Source organism: Triticum dicoccoides, chromosome 2A (genome assembly GCF_002162155.2).
Source record: "Triticum dicoccoides isolate Atlit2015 ecotype Zavitan chromosome 2A, WEW_v2.0, whole genome shotgun sequence".
Classification (NCBI taxonomy): domain Eukaryota; kingdom Viridiplantae; phylum Streptophyta; class Magnoliopsida; order Poales; family Poaceae; genus Triticum; species Triticum dicoccoides.
The window spans coordinates 618,286,894-618,305,366 of NC_041382.1; the positions used below are offsets into that span (position 1 = coordinate 618,286,894).

An 18,473-nucleotide genomic window follows, 5' to 3' on the forward strand; every position below is an offset into this window, starting at 1 on the left:
TTGACTTTAGTTAAATCTTATATGCGAACTAAAAAGGACCGGAGGGAGTACTTAATTAGTTAATTAGCTAATTAGGTAACTAATTTTAATTAGTTTAATTAAACATGATTAATTAATTAATTAATTGTTTTAATTATTATAATTTTTTTAATTCTTTTTTTTAAATTGTTCCAGGGGCGTGGGGCCCCCTTGTCATAGGCCCCAGGGGGGCCAATCGGGTGTTGGGCTTGCGGTTCTGGGCACATGCACCCGGGCGCGGTTACGGGCGCCGGGCATGCAGGCCCGAGGCCACCAGGGGGGCGCCGACCTCGACGGCGGTCGGAGCAGTTCGACGAAACGGCGGCGAGGACGGGCTGTGGGGGCACCGGAAGCAGCGTGCAGGCGGCGGTGCGGACCAGTAGGCAAAGCGGGGGCGACAGGGAGCAGCGGAGAGGTAGGAGCGAGGGCCGGAGACGTCGCAGCAGCGACTGTGGCTCGGTGGGAGCCGCGATAGGGGAGCGTAGGGCAGGGGCAGAATCGGCTGGCGGAGGCGGGCTCGAGCAGGACAGAGGCGGTGCGCGCGTGCGACTGGGGAGGAGTACAGGGACACGACGCGGGCGCGGCGAAGCTGCGGGCGAGCAGCGCAGCGGCAGAGGAGGCAGGCAGACGCGGGCGGCAGGGGCGCGGCAGGAGTGAGCAGCTGAGTGGGCGGGGCGAGCGCCGGACGCAGCGGTGGCTAGCGAAGCCGCGGGAAGGAGGCCGCGGGCGCGTGAGGGAGAGAGGAGGAGAGGGGGTGCTCACGGGGACCGTAGGGTTTTGGTAGTGGGCTCGGGGTGGCCGGTGGGGTAGTGAGATGAGGAGGACGGTGGCGAATGGCGCAGCGCCGGCGGCGTTCGCCAAGGTCAACGCAGAGGCGAGGGCGTCGCGGCGAGAGGGCCTCCGAGGAGGAGGGAGACAGCGTCGAGCAATGGAGGCACCGGCTCGGGCGGGGATGCCCGGCGTGGAGTTGGGGACGCCCCCGACGACGGCGGTTGGCGTTGGGGCGCCGGGTTCGGCCCGATCCAAATCGGATCGGGAGGGGAGAGGAGTGGGGAGTTAGGGGGAATCGTGCTGGGGAAGTGGGGGGCGACGGTTTAGGGTTTCGGGGTCCAGGGGGATATGGTCGCGGTTGGGCCGGCCCGTTCGAACGACGGAGGCCAGCTGGGCCACTTGGCCCAGCAGGGGGTTCTTCCCTCTTTTTTTTGGTTCTTTTCATTTTATTTATTTATTTTCTGTTTTATTTCATTTTAATGTATTTAGGCATTTTTTGAAAAAGTGTTTTCTGCATTATAATTACCTAGGCGTTTAACTGCACACTTCGAACATTTTGTTTCAATGTTTGAAAACTTTTATCGTTAGCCTGATTTTGAATTTTTGAATTCGAACCGGTTTCAATCTAACGTGAGTTTACCAACAATAATCGAGGTGACGTGGCAACATTAGCAAGGTTCACTATAGCTTAAATATCCGGGGGTGTCACAGGTCTTAGGACCTATGCGTAGACATCCTCCTGATACCAGTGCCAGATCAACGACCAACTTCTCAAGATATGGTTGGCCGAGTCCGGGCGCATTGTCTGTGCCCTCATCGACAAGGGCAAGGGCAATGGCGGGCTGCGTGGCCCGCAATCCTCGCCAAACCATCGCCGCAATCCGGACTTGGTAGATTGTATGCACGAGGCGGAGGAGCTTCGCCGTGAGTGCGCATCGACAGCTAATCAGGGTTGCTGCAATCCCTGGGAGGTCATTCGTCGCTGGAAGGACGACGATCACGACGACCTCGGAGGCCATGCATACGAGGTCATCGTCTAGTACCTTGAGTATTTTAGTTAAACTTATTAAATAGCATCCGGGTCGCATGTAATATGTAACTTGCTTAAATTTGTCTGGTTTTCATTAATTCCGTTCGTTCATGAATCGTCTGTTTGAATGTAGGCCGACATTTGATGCATAGGGTTAGAGGACCGCCCCTATCCGTTGTTTGTGGACACGCCGAATCTTTAGTATTTCCATTTTAATGCAGGGAAACACTTACCATCACCCGACCGATCACAGCGGCTGCGTCCGCCACCTCCCCTGCATGACACGCGTCCAAGTGAGGTCTCGCATACAATCCTTTGCTGGACTTGATTCTACAACAGGTGCTATGATTTCGAAACATATGTGGTGTTGCGATGCTCTACGACGGGTCTACGTTTTGTAACAAAACTTGGGTTGCGATTTTTTCTACAACAGGACTTCAGTTGCAAAAAAAAAAAATTGCAACAAAACATCAGTTGCAAAAATATTCCGCAACAAGACATGTGTGGCAAAAACAATTCCGCAACATGACCTATGTTGCAGTAGTTGAGGTGCGTTCGGCTGCTTGATACGGTAAATCTAACAGCTTGTGACCCGACTGATCTTTTAAAAAGATCAGCCGACGCCGACGGACACGTAACATGCCCCATTTTAATGCATGCTCGTTGAAGATGTTCTTAGACTAGTCACAATGGGGAGTAACTTAGAGCATCTCTAACAGACCCCATAAAATCCCAACCCACATAAATGTTTCGTAGTTCGCGAAAAAGTGCATATGCAGGCCGGCGCGGGCGAGGTGAGGCTCAGACCCCGTATAATCAACCCGTAAAAAGAATATTCTCTGAATATACCTTTTTCTCTTTCTCTTCTCACGCCAATTTGAAATCAACCGGCGACCAACGTACGGATGAGGAGGACACCGCCAGAGTGGAGGCCGGTGGACGAACAGACGAGAAAGACGCGGGACGACCATGACGCGCGAGCGGAGGCCAGGGCGGCGCGGCCGGACTCAGCTAGCTAGCTAACGCGACCGTAGCTAGCTAGCTAGCTCGAATCGATTCAGCTAGCGTGGCCGTCTAGCTAGCTTGCTCGCATCCAGCGGGCGGACGGGCGCGGCGGGCGGGCGAACTTCATGGTGTTGGCGGGAGCAAAGATTCCTTAACCATCAACCTTGACCGGTATGCAGGGCCCTAGTAAAGTTGCCCTCAAAACTGTAGATATGAGGGTTTCAGGCTCGCGTTTATAGGGCCCCTTAAAAAAATTTAAGAGTCGGACGATTTTAAGGGGTCTTTTCGGACTCGTTTTTTTGACTGGAACTGCAAAAAACGGTTATTTAACGGGTTTGACCACTTATACGGGGTCTGCTAGAGATGCTCTTAGAGTAGTAACATGCATATGTTACTAGTCTATGTTACTATCTATATAATGAGTAGTAACATATGTGTTGTGTCATGATTACCTCATTTATTATATTGTAGACTCATCTTTTCTTAATATGTGTGATGTTACAGTAACTAGCTATGTACATGCCTCTTTTTCTTCATTAATTACATGCCACATTATCTATTTTGTCTAGATAAATGCGATGTTAACGTCTATATTACTCTCGGTGTGGATAATCTTAGGTGCGGGCTAATATTTCGCAGAAACAACCTACATGGTGGTTCTAGTTCTAGGGATGCAAAATTGAAGCCTTGAAGGTACTTTCAGACTCTCCTTAATTCAAATAAATGAACTAAATCCCTTCGACCGTCATTTCTCCTTGATTCAACTGAATAAACTAAATCCCTTTTACCCTCTTTTCGCCTTAATTCAACTAAATAAACCAAATTACTGGGCACCATAAATAATTGTTCCGAAATTTCATGCCTAGCTCTCTTCCGTCCAGAAGAACCAGGTATCTAGGTTTCTTTTACAGGGACACGATGTCTTGCCTAGCCTTTTTCTTTCATTTTTTTGAAACTCTACCATGTCTTAGCTACTGTAGCCGATCAAACTGCCAGCGGAATCTCGAAGCCATATCCTTTTTCCGTTGCTCGCTCGCTCGCACCGATGCCGCCGTCCTCGGCTCTTATCCCGGCAAAAAAAATTCAACCGGAAGCTTCGCACCGAAAGCAACGTCGGAGACCCTCCGCGCCGTCCGATGGAGGCGACGGACGGCGCGCGCCGTCCCGCGCCCCCGCGGGCTGATCACGGCCGTCCGCTCATGATCGGACGGCCAACTTCCCCTCTGCCCCCGTCGGTCTCCGGCTCTATATAATTTTCTCTAGCCCCCTCCGCAAGTGACGTGACGTCGACACCCAATCTCATCCCACCTCCCACCTCCTTCTTAACCTCCCTCATCTTCTTCCTCCGCCCGCCCCCCACCCCCCGCAGCCCGCACCGCAGCGACGCAATCTCGCCGATCGGTCCTCGCCCCCCTCGCTCGATCCTCGGAGGCGGCGGCGCGCGCGCGTGCGGATTGGATTCCCTTCCGAGGTCGGTTCAAATCAAGCTCCTTGTTTCTCCGTCCTGCTGTTGTTGTTGTGATTTTTTTGGGCGGTGTAGATTGCGTCCTCTGCCTGATTCTAGCACCGTTGTGCGCCGCGGGATTGTTTCTCGTGGTGGATTCTCGGATGCTGCAATTGAGCTGGGTTGGCTCCGTGGCTCGCGTGTGTCTAGCTTCGCCGCCGCCGCCTTGGCACCAGCTGCCCGGCGGTGCTTCTCCAGGAAGAAGCTCTCGCGATGTTTCCCCCCCTCTTCTCATGGGTCAAATTAGCCGTGGTGATGCCCTGTTTCTCTAGGGAAAGGATTTATCTTGTTCATTTCCTCTGTGAAATCAGGGGGCGCAATCCTTCCGACCGTATCGCCGTGTTTACGAATTCAGGGATGCGAAACTCGTTTTCCTCGTATTGACTCCGGGGACATTTTATGCCTGCTCCTCCATGCTCCGTTGCTTTTGCCTACCGAAGCTAGATATTTTGGGGTCAAACTCCTCTCTCTTGCATTGAGATTGGATACAGCGGTAGAGCCTAGTAATATCTTACTTGGAGTGGAGGAAAAGAAATCCTGTGGGCATGTTCAGTAGAATGCTCAATGCCCATTGAATTGCCAAACCGTGTTTGGTTGTACAATATTGCATTATATGCAGCATCAATTCACAGCGTGCATAATAATTGTAGTGGTAGACAGCACAATTAAACGCAGCAGATCTGTGTGCTTGGAAGCTTGTCTCTGAAGGATCACATCGGTTTCAGTTACTCTGTTGGCTAGTATCAGTTCTTGCTGCGGTATAGGAAAAAGTTGTGCTCTGGGTTTGATATGTGCGTGACTTATATGTAATTAAGGATGCGTGTTTAAATTAGGAAGGCATTACCGAAGTCCACTTGTGTATATTAATATAAGTAAGTATATAAAATTAGTAGTACTTGCACACATGGGCCATGGTGGTTGGGATATTTCCACTGACGCTGCTGGGCAATTAATCCCCTGTTTCCCGATCCTAACACAGTAGGGCGCCATTATCTCTTGGCTAATATTCTTTTTTGTGGTCACTAGATATGTTAAATGATGATCCTTTTGGTCTACTTGGCCCCCTCGAATATGCCAAGCCATTTAGCTAATCCGTCGTTGTTGCGGTGCACATCACGATCCCCACCTGTTGTTGTTTTTCAATGATTCAATCGTGAGAGGAACCCCACAACCACATAGAAAGATCAACGTGCTACGGAAGCTTATGCCGAAGATTGGGACGGGGCATCTCCGCCTCTCCACCCGCTCCTCCTTGGTGGTCTTCCATGGCTAATAGCGCCGAATATTCAATTACAGTAGCTGGGATCAGCTTTAATCTTCTGGCCAGCACCTGCAAACGTTGGCTTAGTCAAACTATGCAAAACCACGGATGCATATTATAGAATGCAAACTGTGTTCCATGCCTTTCTTCCGGAGGTAACTCTAAGCCGCCATTCATGGCTCTTGCCTTGAGCATGGGGGCAGTCGAATACTGCGGCGTGACACGATGGGCATAAGCTAGTGGTTTCATTTTCCCTGGTGATTCAGGTTTCCCAGGAAGATATGCTAGGATGGCATGTCAGTACAACCTAAAGTGGCTTAGGGTTAGGAATAACAAAGAGGATAAAGACAGAATGCAACATCTGTAGCCCTTGTACTAATTATTACTAAAGAAATCAGAGCATCCACAGCTATTGACTCAGCCTGCTGAGAAAGATGGTGGGTTCTTCAGTGGGGAGTCCTCAGTCCATTGCTTGCGAAAAGGGTAATTGGAGTGCTTATAGTTACTCTCTGGCACATCGACATGGAATCCATGGGCTTTACCTAACATCCGCTCCACTTTTCACACTTGTTAATGTGAGTGGATAGACTCCTCAGGACAGGATGATGTGGCGTGGGCCTTGATGCTGCCTGTTATCTGAACCCCCTTTGTTGTTTAGCAGGCAGCCGTGTCTGTACACCCCCTCTCCCTCGAATTTTAGGATATATACTAAGCACTACATGGCTGCTTGCTGTGTGCCTTCCAACTCTTCTTTCTTGGTGTTTATCTAGTCCTTAAACACATGGTTATAGGTGTGTTCACACGTTATCAACATTTTAAACGCCTTGACAGCTTCATGATTAGTCCCACTTTTCTGACTTCTCCTTTGTATTACATGTGTTCCTACTGTCTACTGACCTCTCGTTCTATTTCTATTTGATTGCAGTACCGTGAGTTCTTCGACCAGAATTGTTTGCGACAGATAGCATCCTGATTGTTATGGAAGGTGGGGGAATGGACCAGGTTTGCATGGCTGCCATGACCAACCAACCTCCAGTGTCCGATAACAAGCCAATGAAGAACATCAGTGGGGAGATGCCTGCAGCCGCGACCGCTGGAAGCGGCTCCTTTGACTGCAACATCTGCCTCGACTTCGCTGCAGACCCAGTTGTTACCCTCTGTGGCCATCTCTACTGCTGGCCCTGCATCTATGAGTGGCTGCGCCCATCGGTGGTATCAGCTTCTGGTGCCAACAGCACTTCAGCAAGGCAGCAGTGCCCTGTGTGCAAGGCCGCACTATCTGCTGACAGCCTCGTGCCGCTCTATGGCCGTGGTGGTAGCTCGAAGAAATCACTGGATGGCATGGCCATTCCTCGACGGCCAACGGTGCATCGGGAGAATGTTGCGCACCAGCACGCACAAAGCAGCATCGATGATGACCGGCACCATCACAACGTGGAGCCCAGCCCTCTGCTCCGGCCACTGCGGCATGCGCACCACCACCATCCTGGTGCCACCGAATTCGACTTTGTCTACCCTCCTTCGCCAATGGGGCGTGGCCTGATCCACTCGACGGCCGGAGGGGTGCTTGGAGGGATGGCAGAGGCAGTGCTTCCGTGGGCGTTCCGCGGCCAGGTGCCGCCGAGCATGTACTACACAAGCCCCTACGCTGTCGCGGACCACACCTTGGGTCCCCGGCTGAGGAGGCAGCAGATGGAGGTGGAGAGGTCCCTGCACCAGATCTGGTTCTTCCTTTTCGTGTTTGTGGTCTTGTGTCTGCTCTTGTTCTGAAGCAGGGCGAGAAACTCTTGTTCTGAACTGAAGAGGCGGTATACGGCTTGTGTATATATTGGAAGGCGTGATATACTGCCTCTCGAGGAAAAAGAAGGCAAGATACTAATGAATGGGTGTCACTTATATAGTGATGAAAAGGGGTTAGGAATGGTTAATGCTCTTAACGGTCTCTATCGATAAGCATGCGTCTAAATCATGCTGATATATAGAGTTGTAATATGAAAGACTTGGAGGTGAAATGCAAATTTCATTCTTGTCTTGCCTCAGTACCAGGAACTCCATTACCTGAACCATGCAGATGGCCTGTTTTGGTTTGCCTGCATCTGTCACTACCAAGTAATGCAAAATTTCCTCAGTCTGGGTTTTATTTCCAGAATCTGCATTGTTTTTGCATTGGTTGGTGGTTTGCTGCTACTGGATTTACGTTTACGAATCTCCCCATTCGTTGTTTGTGCAATGAATGTGTTGACATTTACGTACATTTTCAAAACATCTCAAAATGCACATTGTAGATTTGCAAATTGAATGACACGAAGAATATTGCGCATCAGAAAAGAATTTTCTTTTTATGTTGAGACATTTCAATTAGTAGCCGTGCCCTACTTTTATCGACAAGTGTTTGCCCAACTGCATCTTTCTGCACGGTGCAAGGAGAAGTCATGTGCATCGTGCATTGTGGCCTCCGCCTGTGCGGTGAGAGGGCAGCAGCAGCACAGTAGTAGATACCACCTTCCATGTGCTCGGCGGTGTACTGAACTATACTGATTATATGTGTTCAAAAGAGGAACTATACTGGTTATGTTTGCCAACGGCGGCAAAATCTTAGAATCTTAACAGAGTAACACTGACCAATATGCATGACAAGTGATAATCATCCCACAAGAGATGACACATCAATAGCTCAATCCATTTGCGCAATAGTACGGTTACATGAGCTGCTAATTCAGTTTTTGTACCAGTCAAGAAACAGAACAGAGAAAGTAAGAACAAAGAAGAAAAGCAGGAGAAAGGTTCTACTGCTGTTGTTCCGCTGGATCGCCTGGGATAGCTCCTTGTTCCCACGCTCCACGTTGTTCGTTGCTTCCACTGCCTGAGAAAATGCATAGGATGTGCCGTAAGAGGAGAAGCAAAGATCGACTGAAAACTTATCACGAGTCATTCATAATTTATACAGACGAATCAGATAACTTTGTATCCTTTTTCTTAAGGCAATGACTTTTTTTGTCCTGTTGAACTTGGCAGGTTATCAAGTAAAGATATTGACGATTTCCTAGATCAGACAAAATAGAAAAGGAAAAATTCTTATTGGATGGATCCTGTTGAAGGTTCAGTTGATAAGAAACAACATATACATAATCATGTACGCTCTGAAAACAAATATAAGACGTTTTAGAGACTTTGGAGGACATAAGCAAATGTTGTGCGCTCAAATGCTATTACTACCATCTCATTGTAGGATTTGAATTTTTATATGCTATTATCTGTTGTCTCTTATTATCCTCCAAGAATATGCTGCGTTTTGAAATTTTGATCCCGCATGAATAACCCTAGTTTGCTATTGAAATTTGAACGGATATATCCTATGCCACCTACAATTGAATTTTTTCAAGAGTTCTACTATAACCAAGATTTTCCAGGAATTCACAAAACTTTGAGAACTGATACTTTCACTAGAGATGTCCTAGTCTCTTCTCTTGAATAACAACCAGATGTTGGCTTAAACTGTTGCACAGATATCATACCTGGTCGTATAAATATTGAATCTGCTGAGCTTGCTGTAGAACATGTGTTGACATAAGATGATTAAGTGCTGACATCTCTATCATCTTTGTCTCCGTTTCTTGGACAGTATCAAGAAGATTGGTCAACTCCATCTGAGCCAAGAGTTACAGGAAAGTAAACAAGCTGACTTATAACAAATTGTATCTGAGACAACATTATTTTGTGTCAATTGCCCAGGCAGTACAAAAATACAAATTCCCCAGTACCGTTACCAAAAGCGTGCAATTTGCCAAAAGCACAAAACGCAGTATCATCAGGAGAGAGAAAACACCTGAAAGGTCTAATTTGCCGTTCGGTTCAGGACACTATTTCTCATTTCCTTTGTGTATCCGTTTATTTTATTTGCACTCCATTTAGCCATGTTTTAACCTATACATTTCACCATTTTGTATTCATTTTTGTTAAGAAAAATTCACCAGCTGATATAACCACATATATCACAAGTAATCAAGCGCACATATACCACTACGCGTATCTCCTACGGTCCAACCTACATGAGCAATTTAACAAATTTCAACACACATGTCATTCCTTCTAAGAAAATTCACCAGCTGATATCACTACACATATCACAAATACACACTATTTTAATCAACTGAAATAGCTTGGTTCGGTCAAGCAAGAAACGGAAATGCCATTTTCCTCTCTTCCTAGCTCAAGATATATTATTTTAACAATGGCAGTGTATTCTAGCAGACAAATTTAGTACAACTTTGAAATAGCTTGACTCAGTTTTTTCTAATGGTGATGCTTTTGCAATGCATCTGAGCAATTGACACAAGATAATGGTGTCCCATGGCAAATTTTGCCTAGTACTCACTCCGTCCCAAAATAAGTGTTTCAACTTTAGTACAACTTTGTACTAAAGTTGAGACACTTACTTTGGGACGGAGGGAGTATATATTATATCCCATCCAAATATTACCTGGAGAGCTCGTGTTTCATCGTCCAAGAGTTGTTCTTGAACTCTTAAGGGCGCAGTTGATACCTCCCGATCTTCAACCTTCGAGACATCAGATTTCAATACAAGGTTTGACTTGGATGGTTCAGTAGGTTTTATTTCTGGCTTCTTCTTAATCTTCTTTCTTGGCATCACCCTATTAATAGCTTCTTGAAAGCGCAGGGACCTAAGGCGATCAAATTGTGCAGTTACTGAGTGGAGACGCTCGCTCAAAATCAAAACCTGGTAAAATTATTGAACAAAACACATCTTATTGGAAGTGAGTATAAGAAAATCTATACAGAACAAAGAGGATAGTCCAGAAAATATTACTTAATTGTAATACAAATTTGATATAGAGAAAATGCTATTTAAAAAGAACAGAGTGATGTATTTTCCTACATGAAGCTTTCCTGATGCATATCTGAACTAGGAAGCAGAGTTCGTTAACAATCAAATTCAGCTGCATTGACTGGACAATCTATCAAGTTCTGATGCATTTGTTTTATCCCACCAAATGATATCAACTGAAGGTATGCATATCCTTCTACAGTACTAAACAGGCATAATATACAGGACTCGTTCAGTATAATCCACCGAAATATGTACAAATATCAGCTCAGTAACGCATGTATAATGACTGCCTGGAATTTCTGAAAATACAGAGAAAATTAGCGACTATACTTTACCGAAACAGAGATAAAGGGGAGCAACATCATGCTTCTATATGTTTTTGCGTACAGGAAAAATTGTTAATTCTAGTAAAATTGTCAACATCATGCTTCTATATGCCTTCTACCTTTTGTGATATCATAATCTCTGAAATACTAAACTAATCCAACAGGCAGTGAAATGTCATTTTAAGAGGAACGATCGAATGGACATAACCATGACAGTGAGACTTCGCTACTATATTCTGCCTAGTACCTACGTGGTTGCACACACTAAAAAGCAGTAATATCAGAGCAATGCTGTATTTCACTGTAAATATCTGGCAGTAGCTGAACAGTGGGGAGCATAATAGTCATACCACACCATGCTGGTGAGCTATCAAGTCTAACCGGGAAGTCTCATCTCTTGTGCCAAGCCATGTGTTCGCTCTTCTATTCCTCTCATCTTCAAGGATCCTGTTCTTTAGGATATCTATCTGTTCCTTGCATGCTTTTACAAAAATACCAACCTAAAATATGTTCAGTAATCAGCTAAGTAAGAAATGGAGAAAAGAACTTAGCGATTACCTAAATTTACAAGAACACACAGTCCTTACCTGTATGACTATATTGTCAACTCAATAGTCGATACAGTATACAAAGATGCATATACAACCTAACAAACTGCATATATTTACAGTTTTACAACAAAGATAATAAATAATTATGCGCTGCTATGCTCCATAACAAATTTAATCCTCGATTTCTAAAGTAATCAAGGAAGAGCTGAGAAAAAACTATAACATTGCAAAAGAAGACAAGATGACAAACTGGAACTCAACTAGTAATACATATGTGGCATGTTGCAAGCTATTGTCACAAAGAATCATCTAGCAACTAGCTCAGTTTAGAATAAATACATCAATCCCCAAACAAGGAGAAAAGGTAAATCAACCGACAATGCAGAGTAAGCTTGAAACTTACTTCATGCTCAATGTTGTCCCTCTCTTGCTCCGTGGTGCGATGCATGTCCACATAGTCCCTCCTGTGCTTCACTATGAACTTCTCGAGCTCCCTGATGCTCTCAAGCTACACCGACAGAACCCAGCAATTAGACTGGCAAGCTCCCACAATCTATCAGGACCATAAGCTTGGGCTATTGCCTTCGGTTCCTGTTGCGCTCAAAACAGAATAGCGAAAGAGCAGAGTTCTACCGTCTTGATTGCTGCATTTGTGAACGGCGATTTGGGCGACGGCTTCCGGATGATGAAAGACGACATGAGCGCGGCCAATTGCGACTGCGAAAATGAGAATAAAATCAACACAATGGATCGTAAATGATGAGACTGTTCTTGAGGCAGTAACTGATACACTAGGTTCCAGTGCAGAGGAGAGATGGCGCAGGCGTGCGAGGTGTCATGTTTGGCATACGAGCTCACCTCCGTGTAGCCATGGGAGAGCGCGGCGACGCGAACGGACTCCTTGAAGTCCTCCGTCCTGTCCCGGACCCTCGACATCGCCAAGGCAGCGGCGCCCACGGGGCTCCTCCCACCAGATCCGCGTGCGCTGAAATTCAAGAGCCGGCGAGCCGTGGCAGTCCTGCACCAGCGAGCTGATAAGGTGAGCAAACCTCGTGAGGGATCTGCGCCGCGGATCGGCGACGCTCGAGAGCGGCGGCGGGTCGCCGGCGCGTCGGATCGGGCGGCGAGGTGCGAGGTGGGAGGTTTGGTCGAAGGAGAGGGAGACAGACAGGGGCGCGAGGAGGAGGAGGAAGGAATACGTGTACAGGAGGAGTATGGCCCACCTGTCAGCGTGACACCGGTTCACTGGCGACTGGGCCTGTGGAAACCAACCAGGCTATCTCGTTCTCACACTCGCCACTCCGCGAGCCGCCGATCCGTCTCGCGTTCGCCACCTCGCTCCCGCTCTCGATCGTTCGCTCCGCGACGCGGAAACGGCGAAACCCTAGGGCGGGTAGGCATGGCCAAGGACGAGAACGGCTCGGCCCCGGATGGTGCCGGCAAGGAGGAGGGGGAGATAGCGGCGGCGCGCAGCCGCAGCCGCAGCAAATCCCTAGAAGCCGCGGAGGAGGAGGAGGGGCGTTCGAAGGGGAGGCGACACCGGGGCCACCATGGCAAGTCAAAGAGGCGTGACGAGGAGGAGGGGAGCGAGAGCTCCGACGAGGACTCGGGGGAGCGGCGTAAGCGGCGGAGGAAGGAGAAGGAGCGGCGGCGGCGGAGGAGGGGGAGCCGCAGCGAGAGCTCGGGGTCGGAGTCGGAGTCAGAGTCTGAGTCGTCCTACTCGAGTTCCAGCGCGGAGTCGGAAAGCGAGTCGGAGGAGGAGGAGGAGAGGCGAAGGAGGCGGCGGCGGAGGAGGAAGGAGAAGGAAGAGGAGGAGAGGAGGAGGAGGAGGAAGGAGAAGGAGAAGAGGAAGAGGAAGGAGAAGGAGAGGGAAAAGGATAAGAAGAAGAAGAAGAGGAAGGATGAGAAGAAGGATTTGGGGAAGAAGGCTGCAGTGACCAACTCGTGGGGCAAGTATGGCATCATCCGTGAGGTTGATATGTGGTGAGGATCTTGCTTCTTAGCTCTTCTTTTTTGCTTCTAGATCATCATTTCTTAGTTTTAGGTTTTCACAAGCCAAGATGTAGAATATTATGAAATTCATATCTGTCTGGTAGATTTGCATGAGGCTATGTTAGTTAAGGATGAAGGTGCGTTGTGTTGCGGTGGTGCTGTGCTTGGCCGCACTGCCCAGCAAAGATTTTTGCATTATGTCGCAGCCTGCAGCACGCACCTTCTTTGTCGCCTTTGATGAGTGGATTCGTTGAGCCTGCAAACTAGAAACAATTTTGCACAAACCAATGGAAATCCCTGAAACTGCTGATGGTTGTGGACTGATCTTCTCCAGGGCTAGCTAGTATGTTGATCTATCACTGGCCAAAGTGTTATCTATCACCTATTCATCATAGATGAGCACAACTGCACAGTTTGCTACTGCCACTCATACACGCTGATATATTGCATGAATCAACAATTCATCACACCTGGAGTGCAGACTGTATTAATACTGAAAAATATTCACAACCATTATGTTGTAAATAAAACAAAATTTTGTGTCGTTCTCACTAACCAAAAAGTTCATAATAGTAACTGATTCTTGCAGCTATATAGAATCACAATAACAGAGCAAAATGACAGATAAATCACTTGTTTGTTTCTCCACATCCTCTCTAAGCCGTAGCTGGCTTCTCCTTCTCCAAGCTTCCTGGATTTGCGACCAGGTAGCATGCATCAGCCACAAATTGGAAAAAGAATCGAGCAAAAGATGAGCACGGAAGACGGAAACATCCTCTTATTGGAGAGCCCTACCACCTCTATGTGAGTGCCATAAACCTAGCGATGAGGCCGCACAACCATCCATGCCTGATGACGAGCCAGTGTGTTACTCGCGGATAGTGGCGATGGGTGAGTGACCTAAGTCTTTGCCCAAAAGAATAATCCTGGAATTCCATCTGTCTTCTGGATTTGGAGAAGTGCTGATTTTCAAGAACACAGATCTTATGATATGGTGGGAATCTGTTATGATAATCATCTGTGCCTTAAACTTATCCTAATGCCTCAAAGTTGGATATTGATATGTGTGAGCAGCAGTGGCTTCATGGATGGTTGCACCTAGCCACTTAACATAAGCGGCTGTCGCAAATGTCCACTTAGCTGTTCCATGTGGGTTGGGGTAGGGGGTGGGGGGTGGGGGGAGAGTGGCCCATGGGCTGTCCGCTGCCACTCGCAACCCTATTGGTAATCGATTTAATTCTGTTTTAAGTATTTATCTTGTCAGTTGTTTAAGTTATGATAAATATGAAATCTTTGAATTGTCATATGCAAACACCATTGCATGGCCAATGCGAGTCAGAAGTAGAATCATTCTGTAATCATTGATTTGATGACATCAAATTTAAGTGATGAATCCCCGTGACTGAGACCGTGAGTTTAGAATGTAGACAACCAAATTAATACTTTTTTAATGTTTCAACTACTGTACTATATTCTCATGAGTTGAACCATGCAATATATTCTGTAGGAACAAGCGTCCAGAGTTCACCGCATGGCTATTAGAAGTCAAGCAGGTATATGTATTTCTATCGCTCTTTTGATGCTGTCTTTCATAGAAACATGGATAACTTATGTGCATGCAAAAAAAGGGTCAGTGTAAACAAGGCGTATGCCACTGTTTTACATGGTGCTGGGCCAATTAATTAGCCCCAAAGGAAATATTTATCTAGGAACCAGGACTAGTGTTCTTTCAGTAGACCTTATTTATTGTCTTCAGCAAAAAGTTTCATCGCCGTGAAGTTAGTTGCTCATTGGTCGGTGAGTGTTTGGAGCTTAAGTTAACAAAACACAATATTTGTTCTCCCTCTTTCTTTTGGTATGCCCAATTTAGAGTTTCTTTCAAATTGTGCTGCTCTATTGGATCTTATTTTGGTTATGCCCAATTTCTCTTATTCTAGTTCTGTTTTCACTTATCAGGTCATATAGAGCAGACAAATGTTATGTTACTTGATTGGTACTGCTCATTAGCTTAGTGTCATGCTCTCAGGCTTTTTACTCTCAGTCCTGTTTAGTGTTTTTCTTGCTTATGATGTCACTGCTAATTTTATAAATTTTGGTAATGCGCCCACAGGTTAATTTGGAGGCACTGGCTAATTGGGAAGAAAAACAAATGTTCAAGGAGTATGTTACTGTGCTGCCATGAAATTACTTGAGTTTCTGGAACTTATAAAATATCACCCTGGAATTACTTAGAGTTTAACATACATCTTTATGTGCATATCAGATTCATGGAAGACCACAACACAGCTACATTCCCATCAAAAAAGTAATGCACGTTTCTTTTCATAGACTGTTATTATATATATTCATATTTGCTAATGGAATTTATGTTTCTCCTCCTTTGTTCTCTTGTTAGATATTATGACTTAGATGCTTACCATCAACGGATGATGGAGAAAGAAAAAAGGAATGGTTTAAAGAATGCGGGTTCGGTAGCAGTCCGTACAGTATTTAATGATGAGGAAGTACGACGGTATGTGGACCTGTAGACCTGTGGTAATAAACTATTAACCGGCCTATGTTCCACTCATTTCGGGCAATCGAATTGTTTTTGTAGCCAATTACTATGTCACAGTAACTCCAAATTGTGAGCCTGTTATGCCATGCAATGTTCCACAGAAATACAATTACGAAATTTTTCTGTATTAATTGGTTTCAGAGTTTATCACCTTTTTTATCATTGGCTTACAGTTTTCTGTAAAAAAATCATGCAGGTTAGAACTGTTGCAAGAACGTGAACGCCGAAAGGAGGAAGAAGTGACAGCTCTAAAACGCTCCATGCAAACTGGAATGGTTAGAATATCACAGTTTTTCTTTTCTGCTCCTATTCCCATCCTTCAGTTTATCCTCTGAACTTGGGAGTTATTTTTAGAATGCTCATTGGCAGTGTCTCTTGTTCTGTCCAATATCTACACTAAAAAGTGTCTCATTGACTGCATAAGTTTGACCGTGCAGGCTGCCCAATTTTGTTGCATCGTTAGCATACAATTTCTTTCATGTATCCTAGACGTGTTAAGTCATCCATGAATGAAACGCAGTTGTAAGTTCTGTCTTGGGCACTAACTCACTCGGTTGCTTGATGCCAAGTGGCACCAATTTATGTTCATATTTCTGTTCTGTTGGGAACATATGTACTATTGTGGGCTTGAACCTATGAGGTTATGACCTCAAGTCCTCAACCACTGCCATGTGCTCGGTCATTATGTTATATAGGTGCATCGTCCTGTTTTTTGGAATCTTCCCTTGTACAATAGCTGGGAATCCCCGAGTGTTGCTTTGTAAGGTTTACCTAATCCAGGTTTTTTGTTAGGTGTGCTATTGAACATATGACTGCAATTGTGCTTACATCCTGCTAGGCTGTGCACTATCTTCTGATGATACGATCAGCAATAGATTATTATGCAGACACCAAACATTAGTATGGGTTTACATGAAAGTCACTTTTTGTTCAATCAATCAATTAACCTATTATTATTCTTGTTTTGCTCCTCATATCAGGCTCAAGCGATGAAGCAGCAGTCCCTTCTACGTGAGGAAATGATGTTACAGTACAAGTTGGGCAATTTCGAGGTAATGCCCTCATTCCGACCCTTACTAAAATTTCAGTTGGATGGAAAATGCGCACTACTTATGCCAAGCTTTTTTTCTTTACCAGGCCGCAGCTGCAATCCAGAAAAGGTTGGATCCTGATGCTCCCCCTCAATAGGCGTCTTGTGGACAGACATGCCATTTTCTCAGAAGTTATTTCTCATACATCTTCATGAGCAACATACTGTGATGTACCGCAGTTTATTTGCACAAAAAGTATATTGGGCTGGCTTGGAAAATGCTGCTACTGTACCTGTACTGTATAATTTTGAAAATTTTGCTCGTTAGTTTCAACAAGTTGTGCTGTATGCATCAGTTTGGCACATTGAGCTGTAAGATTTTTCGAAGGTTTTCTATTACAGTTCCATAGGCATCTCATTGTCTTTTTTTTTTCTGAATTCATAGGCATCTCATTGTTTGTCGCCTGGTGTGGCAACTCGTGCCAGTGACTCATGAGTTGGGGCTTTCAATGATGCGCTTTAACCCTTAGGCTATCAGCTTTTAAACTAAACTATATTCATGTACGAGGGTATGCGCGCGACTGTTGGCTTTTAGTGCTGCGGCAGCATAGTTTGGCTTGTTTTAACGTTGTGCTAGGTATGAAGAATATTGCGATGCAAAAAGCAACCACCTTTCTTATGCGTGAATAGATTAAACAGGGAGTGAATTCGAGAAGCAACCACCTTTCATATGCTTGATTAGAGAAGCAACAGTGAGTTTCTATCATCAAAGTTTTTAGTCTTGTTTCAGAAATGGTGTAACAGTGAAAGGCGCGAGATGAAATAGGTGGCAGATAGCCATTTTTTCTCTTCTTGAAACCGACTGATAGCCATTTTGATGACCTGTGTGACGTTAGGCGGAAAATGACCAAAGCGTCTCAACAACACAAATATAATCTATCAGAAAATCACCATGACTTTGAGGGAAGGAATTAAAACAAGAAGGCGAAATAATAATAATAATAATCAAGGAGATATAAAACAAGGCTAAATATAGATCACACTGACAGACAATTTTTCACATGCATCAAAAGCTGCCTCAAAACAGATCCAACAAACCAAATCACAACCACAACCGAAAAAAAAAGAGCACAAGGCCAGACGGCTATCCTATCAGGCAGTACTACATGAAGCAACTAGTGGACTGGAGCGAAGGAACGAAGCACACATCGGGTGAGATGCGATGGATGGATCGATCAGCGCTTGATGGCCTTGACCTTGTTCCACGTCTTCTTGCCGAAGTCGCCGACGACCCTGACGCCCTTGAGCACCGCCACCTTCACCTCCATGGTCCGCTCCTTCACCTGCCGCTGGAACCCTCCCATCCCTTCTCTCTTCTCTTCTCTTCTTGGTCGGAGAGGATTCCTGTGGGCTGTGGCTCGCTGGAGGAGACAAAGAAGAAGACGACGGCGATTGGCGATTTGCCGGGTTGGGTGGCGAAAATGTCGTGCGGATGGTGGTGGGCTAGCACTGGGGAATGGGGATATATATTAGCCGGTGCGCGTTTGCGTGTGGACCTGAGCCGGATGGCGGAGGCTGA

The 18,473-nt window shown here is 46.1% G+C and overlaps 3 protein-coding genes across 3 annotated transcripts; 2 read left to right on the top strand and 1 right to left on the bottom strand.

Moving 5' to 3' along the window:
* The first annotated feature begins 4,132 nt into the window (after positions 1 to 4,132).
* On the top strand, positions 4,133 to 7,717 carry LOC119355775 (E3 ubiquitin-protein ligase RMA1H1-like). The gene is made up of 2 exons (XM_037622646.1): positions 4,133 to 4,295; positions 6,515 to 7,717. Exon 2 carries the CDS (start codon positions 6,568 to 6,570, stop codon positions 7,357 to 7,359), a length of 792 nt encoding a protein of 263 aa, XP_037478543.1. The 5' UTR covers positions 4,133 to 4,295; positions 6,515 to 6,567; the 3' UTR covers positions 7,360 to 7,717.
* A 497-nt stretch (positions 7,718 to 8,214) lies between these two features.
* Positions 8,215 to 12,486, bottom strand: LOC119355774 (syntaxin-81-like). Its single transcript, XM_037622645.1, has 7 exons — positions 12,174 to 12,486; positions 11,949 to 12,032; positions 11,719 to 11,823; positions 11,115 to 11,264; positions 10,070 to 10,327; positions 9,105 to 9,236; positions 8,215 to 8,452 (listed from the first exon to the last, which is right to left on the bottom strand). The coding sequence occupies exons 1-7, from the start codon at positions 12,249 to 12,251 to the stop codon at positions 8,306 to 8,308; spliced, it is 954 nt and encodes a 317-aa protein (XP_037478542.1). The 5' UTR covers positions 12,252 to 12,486; the 3' UTR covers positions 8,215 to 8,305.
* Positions 12,487 to 12,605: 119 nt separating this feature from the next.
* LOC119355773 (vicilin-like seed storage protein At2g18540) lies at positions 12,606 to 17,307 on the top strand. The gene is made up of 8 exons (XM_037622643.1): positions 12,606 to 13,298; positions 14,815 to 14,860; positions 15,418 to 15,467; positions 15,571 to 15,612; positions 15,703 to 15,819; positions 16,061 to 16,139; positions 16,845 to 16,916; positions 17,002 to 17,307. Exons 1-8 carry the CDS (start codon positions 12,715 to 12,717, stop codon positions 17,050 to 17,052), a joined length of 1,041 nt encoding a protein of 346 aa, XP_037478540.1. The 5' UTR covers positions 12,606 to 12,714; the 3' UTR covers positions 17,053 to 17,307.
* The last annotated feature ends 1,166 nt before the right edge of the window (positions 17,308 to 18,473 follow it).